The 19,640-nt window shown below is 46.6% G+C and overlaps 1 protein-coding gene across 1 annotated transcript in view; it reads left to right on the top strand.

Moving 5' to 3' along the window:
- Positions 1–3,255: 3,255 nt before the first annotated feature.
- The window catches only part of TOGARAM2 (TOG array regulator of axonemal microtubules 2), a 41,282-nt gene continuing 24,897 nt past the window's right edge, over positions 3,256–19,640 (top strand). The window contains exons 1-6 of the mRNA XM_062605747.1: positions 3,256–3,358; positions 4,929–5,101; positions 6,337–6,383; positions 8,524–8,710; positions 9,606–9,756; positions 12,899–13,040. Of these exons, the coding sequence (XP_062461731.1) occupies positions 8,648–8,710; positions 9,606–9,756; positions 12,899–13,040 (356 nt within the window). The 5' untranslated portion in view covers positions 3,256–3,358; positions 4,929–5,101; positions 6,337–6,383; positions 8,524–8,647. The remainder of the gene's footprint in view (positions 3,359–4,928; positions 5,102–6,336; positions 6,384–8,523; positions 8,711–9,605; positions 9,757–12,898; positions 13,041–19,640) is intronic.

Genomic DNA, 19,640 nt, shown 5'->3' with positions numbered 1-19,640 from the left:
AGGATATTCCAGCTGTGGAGGCAGGTTGGAGCTGTGAAATACGAACTCACTCCTCTAAATGAGATAACAAGGTTTTGTTGAGGGACAAAGTCAATAAAGCCAAAGCAACAGCGCTGGGCGCATGACCGTAGCCAGAGGCGTGAGTGGTTAGTATTTGTTACAGGTTTATATACTTCACTATTACATTAGTTACATACATATTCATAATTCCTGTGTCTAGGCAGGGGGGATATTATAACTAGTTCAAAGAATTTATTATCGTAAGTCTCCTCTTGGTGTCTGCACACTGCTCTGAGGTAATTGTGGGCAGGGGTCTTGAGGATGAAGTAAACAGTCTTGTGAGTAGGGGTCTTCAAGATGAAGTAGGCAATCTTCCTCACAGTGTGCTTTTCACCTTGGGCACAGTTGGACCCCCCAGCAATCACACAACCAGCTATATCTGTAATTATTCTGTTAACTAGTAAAGATTTAAAACAGTGTGACCTTCCTGCAAAGGATGGGCAGACAAGGGGTATCCCAAGCTAGCAGATGTTTGGGAGGCTCTGTCTCTAAACTAACTGGTAAGTAGAAGGATGGTGTGAAATCATACATTCATGTTTAGTAGGGCCACTCAATCCTGTTACCTCACCACACACAACACATTGTTCTTTAAAGATACTTTAGAACACTAGTGTGAAACAATTAATTCATGTTTAGTGGGGCCACTACATTCCACAGACATACACCATAAACATTGTTCTCTTTCTACAACCTAAGTTAAGCTAAAAAAGTACTGAAGTCCCTCTCTGCACCGCTCTGCTTCTCGATCGATTTCTGCGGCGATTTTGGTGTTGGAGACAGGCAGCTGGAGGAAGGCGGACACCCGCCCCTACCTCAGAGGCCGCTTCCCGCCGCCATTTCACCCGCCTTCCGCAGGCGGAAACGGACACCGCCCTCCGCGCCTCCGCAGCGTTCGAGTCGTGCTGCGGGTGAGGGATGGAGCGATGGAGCTCACACACACGGGCGGTGCCGGGGTTGTCCCAGAGCCGCTTGCTGCCCCGTCGGCTCCTCGGCACCCTGGCGGATGGAAAAGCCGTCGCAGGACGCTCAGCCGCCGGCAGCACCGGAGCCGGCCCCTCCGCACCTCTGCCCTGAGGCAAAGCGCTCGTGCTCCCTCAGCCCTGAGGCAAAGCGCTCGTGCTCCCTCAGCCCTGAGGCAGAGCGCTCGCGGTTCCTGAGCCGTGTGGCAGAGCGTTTGTGGTTCCCCATCCCTGGGGCAAAGAGCTCGTGGTTCCTCAGCCCTGTGGCAGAGCGTTTGCTCGGGCTTTCTGTGGTGCTGCAGGTGCTGTAGGTAACGCAGCAACGCTATAAATGCAGGCGCCTTAGCTACAATGGCGGCTGTTTCAATTGTTTTTTTCTTTCCCGGAAGATGGCATATCTGGAAATATGTGCCTTGTGGTTTGAGTTGTTGGTCAAAATAACTCATACATGTGTTACAGCATCGACATTTTTCTATGGAAAAGCCTCTTGCAGATTGGTGGGGAGAGCTAGGGAGAATGATTACATGCCACTGTCCAGTATCACTAGTCCAGTGCAGGCCCTGCAATCCAGGTACGCTTGCATTAAAAAGGAGCAAACTGTTGCATCCCCTGTTTTTAAGGATGTTCTTGGGGCAGGTCCAGTGTGATATTATAGATCTTTGTTATCAAATGTGTGAAACCATGAGGCAGTGGCCAAAACTCTCACCATGCTGTGCTAAGTCCAGCAGCAGTGCCCACGTTGGGAGACTTGCCTGTGGTGCCATGCCCATAGAGCCATGGAAAGAGCAGCTGCTGGGATGGAGTTGTGCTTCCCCTGTTATGCTGACAGCAGTCTTCCTCCAGCATTTGGACTTTATGGCCAGGATTTTGACAGAATGTGGAAAATGGGTGGCTTAAATGTGTTTTTATGTTGTTCTAACAGCAGCTGACTTGAGCAGTTTAGTATGCAGGAACCCTGTGGGCAGGGCAATGCCAGGGATCAGTGGCTGTCACTTTCACTAGCACTAGCACTAGCAGTGTTATTTTTCCATGCCTGATAGTGCAGCGGACCCCACTGGCAGGTGAATCAGGCCCAGCAACCAGTAGCACATCGAGTAGGTCCTCATCTGCAAAGAATCCATCGCCCTCACCCCCTGACAACAGAAGATGATTTGCAGCAGGTGAAGGGCTGCAGCATACTGCAGCCAGGGCTTGTTGCAGTCCTGTTCGCGCAGCCTCTGCCTGGAAGATGCTTGCCCACAGCAGCAGTGCTGGTACCTAGGAATGCTGCTCTGCTTGGGGAGGCGGAGCACGTACAAAAGCTGTATTCGAAACACTGATCAGGAGATCCTGGAGATAACTGGTGAGTGCAGCAGCTGTTCTTCATGGTGTACAAGTGAGAGCCCAGCCTTAGAGACTGGTTAATGGGGAAAGACGTTGTCCACAGCAAGGGGCAGGGAAACATGCTGTGAATAATTCTGCATTTTCAGGAACAGCCAAGGTCAGAAATCTTTTGAGGCAAGCCATGTTTATGTTGGCTTTGAGTGTCTCTGCAGTAAAGAAAGCAGGGAATAAACCCCTGTAACAGCAAAGCAGAACAAAGGAGAATGTTTGGAATGACAATCTGCATCCATAGAGATACACTAATCCAATAATCCCACTGCATATTTAGCATATCTAGTGCAGAATGCAAACCTTCTTTTAGTTATAACTCCTGGTGATTGTTTGTGTCCTGTTACTTCCTTTATTATGAAGACAAATAAACCCCAAGCAAGACCCAACCCAAACTTGAGTGGGAATTACATAAATGAAGGACTTGCAAACTAGCTTTGAAACTCATGTCCTTACTAGTTACTGTCAAATTCTAGAGACCATTGTGGGTTGCCACCCTTTGAGAGGAAGGAAATCCTGCAGTAGTGGATGGGCAACAAGTGGAACATATGCAAATGTGTAGAACTGAGGTGTCAAAGTTCTGGAGTGTGAATGCCTCAGTGCAGAGCAGTGTGAGGTCAAAGAGACCTGTGGGCTCCCTGTTGTCTGATGGGAGCCCAGAGGACACCGGTGTTCCTCTGGTGGCTCTGTGGAAGTGGGTAAGCATTGTCCACTGCCCTGCTTCAAGTGACTGCTAGCACGGGCAAGTTTCCCTGTGCAGTTTCCAAGAGATCTGTCCAATGAAGTAGCTAGCTTCAGGTGCTTTAGCTTTGCAGTGCTGATTCTGTTATGCTTTGCGTCTTTGCTTTGCAGGCCTGACTGACTGCAGGAGGATGAGGAACGGAGAGCAGAAGCAGTGGAGACCAGGAGCAGACAGTGAGGACAGTGATGGAAAGAAGGAGCCGATGTCAATGCCAAAAGCCTATAAAGTAAGGACACATGGCACCAAGCCAAGTCATGTGTCACAGATCTTCAGTTTATTTCCTGTAGACAGAGCTCTTAGATTTTCTTACTCTGTGGTGCGGGCCCAGGGAAGCAGCTGAGCCAAGGAAGCGCTCAAGTGGACATTGAGCTTCAGGCTGTCTTTGCAGCGTGCCGAGTGTAGACTTCATGTCCTCAGTGTGTATCAATGCAAAAGGTCTTTAAATCATTGCTGTGCTCTCTAGTGGCTCCTGCTGTGTTTTATGAGTGAGAAAACACCATCAACCCATTGGAGCAACTAAATGTGTCTAATGGGGTCAATCATATTCTTGTCCAGTTAGCAAAATACACATATCTGTGAACCGTCTGTGTCACTGTGATGACTGCTGCCGACACACCAGTGTCTTGGAGGTTTTTCAAATCAGCTTTGTCAAGGTTAGATGGGAAAAGATGTTTGCTGGAGCAGGCAGTCCTGCAGACACAAGTCTAGATTGTCTCAGCTTTTGAGTTGTATGGCTGTGTCCTTCTGCCCACTTGTTTCTAGTACGATTTCTAGACTTGCGTGACTTCTGCACAGCTTCAGCTTCTGCTGTGGGTGTGCCCGGGGTGAGTGATGGGAACTGCTGATTCTGGCCATGGGGAATGGAGTCCAGACCTCATCCCCTCGACTGCCTTTGCAGGCGGCGCAGAAGCTGCAGTTGCTTTGGTTTTGCTGTGGTGGGCAGGAGAATGCAGACAAGGAACAGCTTGTGTACACAGGATAACCAGTAAAAGGCTAGAGTAGTTGATTTCAGCCTTGCAGATCCAGAGCCAAATATATCCCTGACATTAACTCTGTTGGCTTCACTGGAGTTTGAACAGGTCCTGATTTGGCTTTTTAGCTGTGCCAAGAAGAAAGGTGTACTGAGGAGGGGTGTGCCTCTGCCTTGGCTCGCTTCATCCCCCTTCCTAGCCATGGCATGGGGAGCCTGAAGTAATTTCAGCAGTTGAAAACACATTAGACGGACCAGCAGGTTAGGGAGATCTGCTGAACTTAATAAATGACAGTGAGCTTGAGATGATGAATTTTGTGGGAGCTGGATAGAACTGAGCATCCAGAGAGCACATAAGCATCTGGGCCAAAAGGCTGGGGGGGAGCTGTAGGAAGGGCAGACGCAGAAAAAATCATGGGATTGAGAAAAGCACACGTTGGCAACGTGCAAAATGGCTGTGGGCACGTGGCTGGAGTTCAGTGCCGACTGGTAGGTCGCTTTAGGGACACTGAGAGGATCTAAATCCATTCCCATACAATACAAAAGGCTGATGGAGGCAGCAGCGCTCAGAACGTCCTTATGCCAAGCAGGTGGATGCCAGGTGGGAATGCAGCCACTGTCAAAGCGGTGAGTGAGGGGAGATAGCTGGCAGCAGTGTGGAACAGTCTTTCCTTCGCCACTTCCCTTCCTGTTGCCCATTGTAGGCCACCCTGCTCCATCGGTTTGACTTTTCCTGACAATTCCTAGATAAGAGCATGGCTTAGCCACTTGTTGTGGCATCAGTGGGGAAGGCTGGATGCTGAGCACCGTGTTCTCCTATCTCCAGGCTTCCCAGCGATCCTGGTATTGCTGTGGTGGGAATGAGAAGATGTCACTGGTAATGCCTTTGATTCCCCCTATCCCAAAGTCAGCAAGACCATTGGATGAGGCTCCTCACAGCACTGCAGTGCCTCTCCCAAGCTCTCAGCACCTGGTTTTTCAGAAGACTCTGGAGATAAGGTAAGCCAGGGTGCCTGCTTCTCCAATATGCCATTCACCTCACACTTGTTGTCTCATGAGGTTGTTTTCCAGTCAGCTCTCCAACATATTTATGCAAACTTCTGTGTGTTCACCATTTCACTTATCTATGATGATCCAGCAGAAAGTCCATACCAACAACATACACTCTGAGAGCAGGGGGGGAGGAGGAGGCAGGGCTTAAGAGGATCTTAAAATCAGGTCCTCTGCTGGGCTCTAATACTGATTCATTCTGTAATCTTTGTGATGACATTTGGGAACTGTATTCCATGGTTCTGAATACAGCATCTGGGTTTGTGTGTCATCTTTGCCAATTTCTGTACCTGTAGGAATATTGTACCTGTAGGGTAAATATTGATTATTGTATATCTGTCTGCAGAGTCAGGTGCTGCTTCTGCAAATGTCTGTTGTAACTTCTGCTGTGTCTGGGCCTTCACTGTGAAATGAGAGCCCAGGTAAATCTTGGCTTAGAAGTGTATAATCCTGTGGAGGTTTAATATTTAAATATGGTTTTAAGATCAAAGTGGACAAGGTGCTAGAGAACAGTTATAGGGCTGTAACTGGTGGAAAGATATTTGCTTGGATATGCCTCAGGAAATCTACCTGTCAACTTTATCCTTGTTGTAACAATAAATAAGGAGTCATAGAAATATAGTCTCAATTTAAAAGCTTCAGCACAGCTTTTGAAGTGCAGTCTGAGTACACTTGCCTAGAGTTGAGTCGGAAACCTCCTTTTCCTTCTTGAAAGAGCAGGGAGGTGTAATAGTATTCCCAGGAGACAGCAGTGGTATTACCATGTGTCACAAGATGCTTTCATCAGTTTAAGGCATGACCAGGCAAAGTTAGGCATCTGCAGCTGTATAGAGATTGCCCTGAATACAGACTTATGATTAGCTTAACATCTCTTGCTTGCTCAGAAAGGATGCATGAACCAGGAAGAGGCACTGAGCTCCAAAAGGAGAGAGAGCAGAACTGGACAGTTAGGGCCCAAAGTGAAGAGTGACTCCTGTGTTTCAGCTGGAGCTTGATGAGCTCTGTGTGACTCCAGCAACAGAAAGTTTAATGACAGTTAGTCAGCTCTGTATGCTGTTGGTTTTACAGGCTGCATTTCCTCCTTCATCAGAATGACAACACTAAGAAAGTTTGCCTCCTTTAATGCTACGTGCTGCCTTTCTTTCTGTCTCCTCATATATTCTGTTATTCTCCATTTTCTTAAGGCCAAGATCAGGCAGCAGAGGTGAAGAGAAGACCCTTAAACCTCTAGGTAGGTAATGAGCACGACTGTCCTAAAATGACCATAGGAATCCTGACCCACGTGGGTGGCACTGGGGAAGTTCATTTGAAAACCATCCTGTAACTCTTTTCCATTCCTTGATGTGCTCAGACAGCTTCCCCAGAGCCCAGTCACTGGGAAATGAGCTCTGGTGATCCGGTGAAAATGGCTTCAGCATGGAGTTATGAATGGCAGGAGCTGGAGGGATACCTTGGGCCCTGGGAAAGCACAGCAGGAGAAGGAAACATTCCTCTACCTTGTGCTCATACCTTTCGTTTCCCTGCACACTAATGGCACAAAGATTAGAGAAAAATGAGGCATTTTGCATGAAATGAGAAATGTTCCCACTCCTTCCTCCTACACTCGAAGGAGAAAAAGCTTCCCTTGCAGCAGTTTCTGAACCAAACCCTTAGAGATCTGAAGTACATTAAAGTTTTGCATGGGGAGAAATAGTGAAACTGTGACAGGAAGTCCTTGTGACTATTCGGTTTGCAGAGGAAGACACTTAAAAAGGGTCTAGCCTATACAGGATCAGAACTATCTGTTCTCTGGCAGCACAAACCTAAATTGAATGCTGAGTAATGAATTGAGGTTTCCTTTGTGCAAGTCATTTACCTCAAACCACATGTGCTAGGTTTATTGATTACAAATATCTTCCCCTACTCTGTCTGTGTATGTCAATATTGCAAACTGCACCTGCGGTAGGCCATGCCAACTGGCCTCTCCATGCTCCCTGCCTTGCATTGTCATTAGCAGTAAGAGTTCTGCAAGACAAAATGCAGTGTCTGGTGCAGCTGGTGTCAGCCAGTACTTTTAAGCTGAAAACCTCAGTGACACCGTTGCTGTCCCTTTGCCATCTGTGGGTTTGTTATGATAGGAGAGATGAGAATTTAGCAAATAATTTTGCTGATGTGGGAAAGGGGATAATACCCCCTGGTCCCTTAGTTCAGTGTTAGTTCTGCCAGATAATAGGCATGCCCCATAATAAAGGAATGACTCCTTTATTGTTGATATGCAGCTAGAATATCTGAATGCAACTAGGGAGACCTCACTTGGAGTATTGTGTGCAGTTCTTGTGTCTTCAACATAAAAAGGACATGGAACTGTTAGAACAAGTGCAGAGGAGGGCCACAAGGATGATCAGGGGACTGGAGTACCTCCCGTATGAAGATAGGTGGAGAAAGTTGGGGCTGTTCAGCCTGGAGAAGAGAAGGCTGCATGGAGACCTCATAGCAGCCTTCCAGTATCTGAAGGGGGCCTGTAAGGATGCTGGGGAGAGACATGTAAGGAATGATTCTCTTGAGTTTTAACAGCTGTTTTAGCATTTCAGAATGAGTTTCACTGTGCTCATTCCCATTATGAACATCACACTTTAGTCAGGCTGCCCAAAAAGTGGCCAAAGGTGCTACAATTTAGAATGGAACTGCTTGGGGAAAATTAATTCTGTAGCTTCAATAACACAATTCTGGTTTTGGTAACATTCCAGCAATCTGAAAATTTTATATATGGGCCCTCTAAAATATTCCTGCAAAGAGGAGGAAATATTGATTCCTACCTTACAAAGGCATACAGCTATTAAAACCCAGGAGCTCTTTAATAACTGGGAAAAGGAGGAAGATTACTGAAATCAAAATGGATAGGGACAGATAAAAATCTTTTTGGGAAGGGCAGTCTCCATCTCTCTGCTCTTCTCTGTCAAACACAGCTGCTCACCAGAAGCCAAGGGCTGAAGCCTTTATCACACAGTGGTTTTGAGTCTAGTGGGCAACAGAGTACTGCTGTTTCTGCAGGCAGTGCAATATGACAGTACCTCCCATCTTTTTGAAGAGTTTACATGGACCTTGGTTTTCTCATACCCAATCTGTATGTGTGTCTTACCAGGCCTCCCTCGTGAACCCATCTTGCCTGTTCTCCAGCATCATGTTGGTGGTGGCAAGACATCTGAGAGAGGTTTTCATGAGCCAGTAGCTCCATTACGTCTCCTACCTATCCAGGCCAAGGAGATGGATCATGAGCAAAAAACCAATGCCATTTATGCTGCCAGTGCAGTATGGTGGTACCCCCCATCTCTTTGCAGAGGTTATTTGTACCTCGCTGTTCTCATGCATAATCTGTATGTGTGTCATATTAGGGCTCCACGCTCGTGAGCCCATCTTGCCTGTTCTCCAGCATCATGTTGGTGGTGGCATGAAGCCTGACAGAGAATTATGTGAACCTGTGGCCCGTTACATCTCCCTCCTATCCAGACCAAGGAGATGGTTCATCTGATGAGCCCTCGCCTTCAGAGTGGTGACAACTCAAAGGACAGCAATGGAAGGGTATGGGCTAAGGGCAGGAACGAGCAGGCTTTCTTTTCAGTGACTGTTCAGTGCGTAGCACAAACTGTCACTGAAAATCATAATCTTTCCCTCTTGGGGTCTGGTTTCTCTTTGGACTACATTTGACAGCTGCAGAGCAATTGCTTGAGTGGTTTCCCTGATACAGAAGTCACCTTTCAGGAGATAGTGCTCAGGTTGTGCAAGAAGCCTTCTTCATGTGGGAAGGCCAATTTAGAGCTGATCTGCACAGTAGAGCAAGTTACACTCGGTGAACATGTGCAAAGTGCATGCTTGGCAGCACAGAAGCAAAGACTACAATGTGAGTGAAAGCGAGTCTGCAAAGTAAAATGGGAGAGCCTGCTTTGCCTTTGTTCCCTTTCTTGCTGCCCTCATTCTCAATTTTCAATTCATTATGACCAATGTCTGCCCCACTTGTTTTCACATGACTTCCTTTTTGGGACTTATTCTTGGAGAGCAGCTGAGTTCTTCAGAAGCAAGAAATAAAAAGCAGCTGCAATAACTGGCCGTGTGCACGTTAAGAAACAGCAAATTACCTCTCATGGCTGTTTCTTGCAGCCATGTTTTTATTCCCCCATCCCGGCCTGTAGGAACTAAGCTCCTGTGCACTTGTCTTTGTACACCTGGAAGCACTCCTGTGACTCTCTTGGTTCAAGCAGGGCTTGAACAAGTGAAAGGTTATGGCAATGAAGTGTTACACATCTCTGGGTGTAATTGCATGTCAAAGTGAGGGAAGGAGGAATTATTCTGAAGCTCTTGGGATGTCTATGTGGCTGCATTAAAGACTATGACACTCTACAACTGTGTTTGTGATGAGGTGTTCTGTATGGTTTGTGTATCTCTCTTATGCTCTGTGATGTATTTCCCTTGCAACTAGATCGATGTTACCTTGTCCACGTCAGTTCAGAAGATCGATTGGCAGCAAATGAGAGTGAAGGAGCTTCTGTGTAGAGAGAGGAAGAAAGAAAGAGAAAAGTCGTTGCAGCTCCTGGAACAGGATATTGACCCTGGGGATGCAGCTGAAGAAAGTAAGTGCTTGCTACAGCTGTGGGCCTTGTGGTTCACTTGCTTGTTATTTGCATAGTGTTGCACATGCCTGCGAAATGCACTGGAATGCTGTTGGCTTGCATCTGAGTAGATAGGAAATAGGATTTTTTTCCGGTTTCCAAATGAAAAGAGAGGTATGAAGTGCCGTGCCCATGGCCCACACTGAGTCACTGAATAGCACCTTCCCCCCTTTGCATGTGAAGTCTTTCGGACTAGATAATTCTGTCTTGCAAACTACACTGTGGCTTCAGACTATCTAACTGAAAGTAGCCTCAAGGAAAGGGGAATGGGTGAGTCCAAAAGAATGCTTTTCAACCAAGGTGCAACCTGGAAGAAACAAAATTCAACTACATCTGAATAAAACTGAAAGATCTGTCTCATGTTGTAGAACATTATCCTGCTTATACCACTCCCTGGTGAGGAGCTTGCATTGCAGAGCCATGCTGCAGCCCTTGGCCAGGGCTTATGATTTTTTCAGGAAAGTTCATCTGAGGAAAGTAGTGCTGGAGCTTTAAGCCCAAGCTTTTGCCCATGCTGACAGTCTCAACTGTAACACTGGTGCCAGGAGACAGCAGTTACTCAAGGGCTGAGCTCTGGTGCAGTCTGGCATGCTGTGCTTATCACGCCCAGAAGTGTGCTCCCCCAGTCAAATAGCTGCTTACTTACTGCCTCAGCCCTCTCTGCCTGTGCTGCTGTCTGGCTCTCCAGCCAGCTTCTCTCCTATTGATTGCAGCAAGGGTTGTGTCTGCATGGGAATTAGTGACTTGGTACAATCATGCTGTTGAACCTCGAAGTGCTTAACAGCTGCAAGCCTCTCATCCCAGGGCACACAGTGAAAATTGGGAACAAGCAGTGCCTCTTCTGTCACTCCACCCAAATAAGGTGTCTGTGCGTAGCAGATGACATACAGGAGAAGGGCTGCCTGGTGTTCGCAGGCTGCTCCCTACCTGCACTAAATGTACGCCAGATGGTGAGTCCATAGTGATTGTCATCTCTCCTTTGCGTGGACCCTACCTCGTGTTATGATCCTGAGGAGAGGGAGTTAAGAAAAAAGAATCTTGGAATGATCCTCTGAAAGTTCTGGTGATGCTACTCTGATTTTCAGAACTGATCACAAGTAGCCTGACGTGGCTGTCCGTTCACATTGAGCATTGGATACTCTGTATTCCCTACAGAATATTCTACATGCTTGTAGAATGACATCACTGATGTTCATGACAGTGCCATCAGTGAAATCCAAATCAATCCCCATCTGAATAGTTTTGATTTTACAGTTTCCCCATACTTTGTAGAACAGGCACGGTAGCATAAAAATCCTATGGAGTCCATAGCAGTTCATCTAGATTCTGTGCAACACTTACACTCACCATTTTTAGACAGCTATTTTCATCTACGCTTTAGAAAATGAGCTTTTGTGTGCAAGGCATGAAATTGTTGACCTGTGGTGCTTTTGATGTCCAGTGGGTTCCATTACAAATGCTTTTGTCATCTGAATTTTCTTCTGTGTTGTGTATTTATCATCAAGAGAGAGTGTTTGCTAACAATTTGCCTTCCAGGAGAATCTGCTCCAAGATTTTGCCAGGCACAGAGATGAGACTGACTGGTCTGTAGTTCCCTGGGTCGTCCATTTTCCCCTTCTTCAAAATGGGGGTTATATTTCTCTTTTTCCAGTCGTCGGGAACTTCACCTGACTGCCATGATTTTTCAAATATGATGGACAGTGACTTAGCAACTTCATTCGCTAGCTCCTTCAGGACCCATGGATGGATTTCATCAGCTCCCATGGACTTGTGCACGTTCAGGTTCTTATGATGGTCTTGAAGCAGATCCTCTCCTACAGTGGGCCTAAGGTCTTGATCCTCACAGTCCCTGCATCTGCCTTCCAAAACTTGGGCGGTGTGGTCAGAGCATTTGCCAGTGAAGACCGAGGCAAAGAATTCATTGAGAACCTCAGCCTTCTCCAAATCCCGGGTAGCCAATTCTCCTGAGAGCGTCCGGGGAGGGTCCACGTCCCTAGTCTGTCTTTTATTCGCAAAGTACCTATAGAATCCCTTCCTGTTATCTTTCACATCCCTGGCCAATTTTAATTCTAACTGGGCCTTAACTTTTCTAACCTGATCCCGAGCTTCCCAGACAGCATCCCTGTATTCTTCCTAGGCCGCCTGTCCATGCTTCCACCTTTTTTTCATCAAGAGGGTTGCTAACTTCTTTTTTCATCAAGAGAATTGCTAACAATTTGCATCTATATTTACATATTCATATTCTCAGTTCACATTTGGAAGGCTTTTTTGTCACAACCATATAGACCAAATATTGCATTTTTCCACAAGAGAAAGCTTAGGCATTGCACAGTTTGCAAACAAGTATATTTGATGACGGATAAATGTCATCTCAGCATCTTTGAAACACAGCCAGCAGGTACCTCTAAAATAGTCAATCTTCATAATGCTTAGAAAATAGCAATATCCATAAACTGCTGCTTTTCCACTAGTATGCTAAAATGTATGTGCAGACAGCTGTCTGCTGTCTAGGGCATTTGAAGTAAATGGAAACATGGGCACTGTGGGGTTTAGAAGGTCAGGTATCACTGTTCCCTAGTAGTTGCGCCCTGGGGACTTGCCCAAGCGCAGCAAGACTCGGTGGCTGGGGCTTGGTGCTCACTGAGGGCAGATGGAGGTGTTTCCTCAGAAGGTCACTGGGTGCCTCTGTCCTCAGTGCTCCGGGAAGCAGGGAGGTGCTACATGGAGGTGTGTGGACATCTTGGGAGCTTACTTCTGAGATAGCAAGCCCTGCTGGGCACTACTGCCTCCCAGTGACCATGAGCTCTGCGGCACTCTGAATCTGCAGGCTGGCTGTGGCACCTGTATGGACAGGGGAGCTGCCTCTGTGTGTGCCAGGTTTACACAAGGAGCGGGTGCCCAGCTGTGGGTGCCTGGAGGATGGCTGGGTACTGGGGCAAGCAACGAGCCAGAGAGCAGGGAAGTCTCTGGGCCAATGCCAGTCTGCAGCCCAGTGATTTTCTTGGCTGAGAGCTGGGGTTGGAGACTACTTGGAGGTGGAGTGCCTCGGCCCGGGGTATGCAGCACTGGTGTCAGACCCTCTCTCTCTCTCTCTCTCTTACAGGAATCCCAGTGCCAGCCACTGCTCCGGACTCTGTAGAGTGTGGAGAGGAGTCAGAGCATGGAGATGACCAGGAAGCCAGACTCTTCCCTGATGCACAGCAGGTGCTGCTCAACACACTCACATGGCTCAGCAGTGATAACTGGTAAGAAAGCCCCATGTGCAGGCTTCCTTCTTCTCAGTGTAAAGGAAAGCATCCTTTTCTTTGCCTTGGTCCACAGCAGTGCTACAGCCACAGCCCATCTATGCTGTTTCCTAGTGTTGCCTTCTGCTCCATGTAGGTTCAAGCATAATGTTCAGGGAAGACAGGAAGTTGTGGAACAAGATGATTTGCTAGCTGAAGTTGGAAGCAGAATGGAAGTGGTCATGAGTTCATAGATGACATAGATTACATAGATGACAGCATTCTGTCACAAGTTCCATGATTTAATTAAGTGCTGTTTGAGAAGCACCTCCCTTTGTTTGACCTGATATGCTGGTAATTGCAGAGGGTGCATCTTAGGTCTTTAGTGATGAGAAAAATCAATCTTTTTGGTGAAATTGCCTTTCAGGAAGGAAAAGACTCCTCAGTGTCAGACGCCTGGCTATCTGCCACTCAAAAGTCCATTTTAGGAGACTTCATGGTGTTTCCTCGGCAGTCACCAGAGAGGTAAGAACATTGTCTCTAACTGTGTCCCACGTGCATCATCCACGGGGCGTAGAGTACATATGAGCTCGTCCATTTGTGTGTGTGCTCAGTGTCTGCCTTCACTCTGAGTTTTAGGCCTCATTTTTCTAACAGCTGTGTGACCTCTCCCTAAGACTTGTCTGTCCATACAGCTGTGTTCACTGGTAGGTAGAACATCTGTCTTTCTCCTCTTTGAGCTTGGTGTCCTTCTAAAGCAATTCACAAAAGGAGAAACTGAGACATTAATCAAGTGATTTGCCAGGTCCCAAGTCTCTGCCCAAGCTGTAATTAAACACTGCAGCTTTTGCTTCCCAGCTTCCTCCCACTTCATCCTCCTCCTCAGCTTCCTGGAGGATTGTCTGTAGGTGTTTTGTTTCCAGCGTTTCCTGATGATGTCTTCTCCTCTTTACCTTCTGTGAGCTTTTTGATAATGCCCTTTCCATTGAGCTGTTGCGCCTGTGCACCAGTGGAATTTTGCAGTGCAGGGTATTCAGTGTTTGTAAACCTCTTTGTTGTGGTTTAAGGCCAGGCAGTAACTCAGAACCATACAGCCCCTCACTCTCTTTGCTTTCTTCTTCTCCCCATCCACTCCCGGAGGGTTGGGGAGAAGATTCGAAAGAATGTAACTCCCACAGGTTGAGATAAGAACAGTCCAGTAACTAAGGTATAATGCAATACTACTGCTACTGCCACCTCTAATAATAATGATAAGGGAGATAAGAAGGGGAGAGATTATGAAACTGAAAGGGGAAAAGAAAACAGTAAACAGCAGTAATGAACAATACAAGTGCTCTCCACCCACAGACAGATAGCCAGCCAGACCCCAGCAGGGATCTGGCTTTCTGGGTGACTCCCCCCAGTTTATGTACTGGGTATGATGTGCTGTGGTATGGAATACTCCTTTGGGTAGTTTGGGTCAGGTATCCTGTCTCTGCTTCCTCCTGGCTTCTTGTGCCCCTCCTCACTGGCTGAGCATGGTAGACTGAAAATTGCTTGATAGAGTAAGCCTAACTTAGCAACAACAAAAAGCATTGGTTTGTTATCAGCGTTGTTCTCAGACAAAAGCTGAACACACAGCACTGTACCAGCTACTAAGGAGAAAAATAACAATTGGGGATGAACCCAGGACACTCTTCTGCAAATTTAGTTGCCTGTGATAGTCACAACTCTTTCTTCCCAATCACTGTAGAATGTCACTGTCTGTGGCTGAACTACCTCCAGATTTCCTCTTTGAGATAACTGTGGTTTCCAGCTGTAGCAAAACCAAATCAAAACATCACCAAACCTGTACTTAGATCAGTACGTTAATTCCTAAGAACATCTGGCATTCAGCTTAAAATATCAAGTGATTTTCTTAGCACTTTTCCTTTGTTTATTCACAAGAGAGCACAGACAGTAATAGTCTGTATTCCATTCTCTCCTTCCTGTGTTAGGTGTTATGGACAGAAGATGCTGAGTATGCTCATGAGTCATCAAAAATTTGAGAAGCGTTTGGAAGAGTCTGTTCCCTCACATGACTTGAGAGATGTTATGGCAAAAATAAGGCAGAAAGTAAGTGTTTGGCAGAAAAGAGTAAAGTCTTCTTTATGCAGGTACTGAGATTGTTCTTGTGAGATTAAACCTGCCTAATCTTTCTTTATCTCCTTCTTCTGCTGAATCATTTTGCTTCTGGGAATGAACTGTTGATCCGCAGCCTGTTTATGTGCAGGCAGTGAAGGAACTGGTGCTGTTAGAAATAGAGAGGGTGCATTTTGGATGTGAGATACAAACAGGAAAGGGAGGTAGGAGAAAATGGTTTTACCTTCTAGCATAAACACTCTTCTCCTAGTAAAGCAAGGAAGTGAGAATAGTAGTATTTGCAACTGAAGAAGGCAGGAGTAGTGCCAAGAACATTACCAAATATACAAAAGATGCACAAGGCAATCATAATTAGTACATGTATTGTCTGTATTCTGGGAATACTGCCCTGCTGTCACGTACTGTGGAGTTGGAAGAAGCTTTGTGAATTCAGCATCCAGAGGAAAGTCATTCCCTTCTGTTTGCTTTCATTCCTCTCCATTTACCTTTTAAGAATGTGCCCTTGTGCAGGAACCGGGAGAGTGAGTGTGAACCAGAACAACTCCCAGCGCAGTAGGCCAACTTCCAGAGAGTCCAAACTTAATGTGCCTTTATATTCATGTGTAGGGCATAGAAAAACTTAAACGCAAAGCTGCACCTGCCAAGGAATCCAAGGTGTCTATGAAGAGTGGCCAGAAAATGCCCCAGAACAACTGGCCTTCTGATGAAGGGTACTGAGCACGTCTGTTATATCTGACAAAGCACATCACAAGCTTTACATGCCTCTGCCTTGGTAACATCTTTTGGGTGGAGACCAGCAGTGCAGGAGACTGTTTCCTTGCCCCACAAATCTGGTGTGATAAAAAATGTCTACTACTGCATTAGGCTGAAGAAACTTTTCTGGAGGGTTTTCCACAAAAATGGAGAGAGAAGAAGAGACGCTCATGTGGGACAAGTAATTTCAATCAGGGCATTCTTATCTGAGCGGAATCTTTTCTAAATGGGTAGTTTGATGAGAGGTCCCAGGCTAGAGCCAAACTGCCATTCCCCAGAATAGCACTTTCCATGGATGTGTTTTGGTCTTGCTGAATCATGGCTTTCTGATCCTTCGACTGTAGCAGCGGGACAATTCTTGATCAATTCTGGCCAACAGATGTCTCAGCATGGGCTCTTTCTGCAGCTTTTCATGTCATTCAGACCCTTTCCACGTTGAAAGATGGACAGCATGTTTGTTTTCCTGTTTTTTCACTATGCTGCAATCAGCATTCAAGACAGGAATTTGGTGCTTGCTGTCTCCTCATGCCAGCAGGATCCTCTGGATCCTTTCTGATATGCCTCAGTCTCTCTGCATAGGATTCATCTTTTCAGATGGATCTGAGCTATTTACCCCAATTCCCACACCAGCTGTAGGAATCAACTTCTCCAGGGTAACAATTTCCATATAATATGACACCTCCAATAAGATGAGGCATTCAAACTTGGAAGTAGTGCCTATTTTTCCCCACAAAGGGATGCTAGATGAATACCTCGAAGACATCTGAAGATAATGAGAAGAATCCCATCCTCTGTACCTCAGTTTCCCTGAATAAGCACTTGTGATAATGTTACTTGCAGATTATTTCCTGTAATGATAGCCGTGAGAGCCAATTTGCTTTTCAGATTCAGATCAGGATGTAGCCGAAATCACATCATTAGGAAGTGTCCTTGAGATGTTTTCCTCGCAGTTAACTGCAGATATTAACACGAAAAGGTCTTATCTCATTTCTGTTTCGCAGTTTGAGGTCTGACTTTGGTGTGCCCAACTTACCCTGTCAGAGAGTGCATCACCTGTCAGTTCAGGCTGTGTAGGAAACTGAAGAGTTCATGAAGCTTTACAGGCTCCTGACAGCTGAGGACTTTCAGTCATGACTGGAGGGAGTGCAGCTCCTCTGAGATCACTGCAAAAGCAGACCCTGGTTCATCACCACTGTCAGTGTCCAGGTATGTGGGGCACCTTGATTGCTCCTTTCCTGTTAGCTCCCTTCCCCAGCCTGCACCATTAAAGTTAACTCACTGCGTGCTGGTTGTTTGGGACGGAATAATTTAATTCAACTCCAGGCTTCAGGGCAAATCATTTCCATCCAGATGTAGTTCTCTGGCAGGTGCCTCTTGGTGCTGTTCGTGGGATGATGAGAGAATTTACTGTTGCTTCATCTGTGTCCTCCTGTCATTTGGGTTGAAATAAAGAAAATCCAGCCCCTGAAAGCTTGGCACTTTGTAGAAGGAAAATTGTTTGGGCTGGGGAAAGAAGGACAGGGCTGGGTTGCTCCTGTCAACTTTATCTTGTCTTGTGCAGACACAACTCTGCCCTCTTTGTTTCCACCCTCATCCCTTTCCTCTTCTCACCCTTTTTTGGGGTTCCTCTATTTGGAAAGAGGAGGAAGACAGGGACAGATCTTCTCTTCCTTCTCCTGCCAGGAGACTGTTTCCTTGCCCCACAAGTCTGGTGTGATAAAAAATGCGCACTTCTGCATTAGGCTGAAGAAACTTCTCTGGAGGGTTTTCCACACAAATGGAGAGAGAGGAAGAGACACTCACTTGGAACAAGTCATTTCAATTGTGTGCCATGGACTTCAGAAAGGCTGTCTTGTTTCACGGCCACAACGAACCCATCCACTCTGCAACCATCTCTTTGCCTTTTGGATTTATGTCCACTTTTGTCCGCCACAGTATCTTGTCACACCGAGTTCCATGATTTAATTAAGTTCTGTTTGAGAAGCACCTCCCTTTGTTTGACCTGACCATGCTAATCAAGTCAGAGAAGAGACATGCAGTGACTGGAGAATGAACTGAAATCCATCTGCGGGTCCTGAGGAGCTGGCAGATGGAGTTACCAAGCCATTAACCATCGTATTTGAAAAATCACGGCAGTCATGTCAAGTTCCTGATGACTGGAAAAAAACAAATATAAACCCCATTTTCAAGAAGGGGAAAGTGGAAGACCGTGCAGAGGGTTGCCATCAACGGCTCTGTGTCCAGCTGGAGACTAGTAACAAGCAGTGTCCCTCAGGAGTTGCTGTTGGGACTGATCCTTTTCAACATCTTTGTATGTGCCGTGCATAGTGGGATAGAGTGCACCCTCAGCAAGGTTGCCAATAACACCAACCTGTGTGGTTCAGTTGACATGCTGGAGGGAAGAGGGGTCATCCTGGGGAACCTTGACACGCTTGAGAGGTAGGCCAAATCAAACCTGATGAAGTTCAGCAAAGGAAAGTACAAGATCCTACACCTGCGTCAGGGCAATCCCAGGCACAGCTACAGGTTGAGTGGAGAAGCAATTCAGAGCAGCCCTGCAGAGAAGGACTTGGGGGTGTCGGTCAATGAGAAACTGAACATGAACCAGCTTCAGTGTGTGCTCACAGCCCAGAAACCAGCCGTGTCTCGGGCTGCATCAAAAGGAGCATGACCAACAGGTCGAAGGAGGTGATCCTGCCCTTCTACTCTGCTCTCATGAGACCTCACTTGGAGTACTGTGTGCAGTTCCGGTGTCTTCAACATAAGAATGTCACAGAGCTGTTGGAACAAGTCAAGAGGAGGCCACGAGGGCGATCAGAGGGATGGAGCACCTCCCGCATGAAGACAGGCTGCGAAAATTTGGGCTCTTCAGCCTGGAGAAGAGAAGGCCGCATGGAGACCTCATAGCAGCCTTCCAGTATCTGAATGGGGGCTATAGGGATGCTGGGGAGGGACTATTCATTAGAGACTATAGCGATAGGACATAAGGTAATGGGTTAAAACTGAAACAGAAAAAGTTCAGGTAAGGAAGAGGTTCTTCACTGTGAAGATGTTGAGGCACTGGAACAGGTTGCCCAAAGAAGTGGTGAATGCACCATCTTTGGCAGTGTTCAAGGCCATGCAGAAACGAGCTGTGCCAGAGATTGTTTCCTTGTCCCACAAATCATGTGTGATAAAAAATATCCACTTCTGCATTAGGCTGAACAGAACTTCTCTGGAGGGTTTTCCACAAAAATGGAGAGAGAGGAAGAGACAGTCACTTGCGACGAGTCATTTCAATCAGGACATGCTTATCTGAGTGGAGTCTTTTGGTCCTTGATAGAAATTTGGTCCTTGCTGTCTCTTTGTGCTAGTTTTTCACGTGGTGGTGGCCTTATTTCCAGGTTATAGAAGTAAATAAGCCCACCTCTAAGAATCCCACCTAGATGCTTGATGTTGTGCTATTGCGTCATTGGTTGCTTGTGATTGACCCAGGAGATGACAGTCTTGTTCAGCATGAGTGGGTAAAGCTCTTCCCAAATCTTCATAAGCGAAGACAGGCCTTCCTCATAGGAGAAGGAAAACTCCTATTTTCAAACCCGGGCAGATGGAGCTCGTCTAGCCTTGTAAGGTCTTCCATAAAAGAGAAGGACACTCTTCCAAAACCTATGACCTGTGGACTTTGCTGTCTCTGTCCTAGCTAGCTAGGCCGTGGGAGTTAAACCTCAGGTGGAAAGGGTGGGGCCAGTTCTGCGCAAGCTGCGCCTC

The sequence above is a fragment of the Pezoporus occidentalis genome, unplaced genomic scaffold, assembly GCF_034315485.1.
Source record: "Pezoporus occidentalis ecotype Australia unplaced genomic scaffold, CSIRO_AGI_Poc_V1 ctg93, whole genome shotgun sequence".
NCBI lineage: Eukaryota > Metazoa > Chordata > Aves > Psittaciformes > Psittacidae > Pezoporus > Pezoporus occidentalis.
This window is presented reverse-complemented; position numbering and strand designations above follow the sequence as displayed.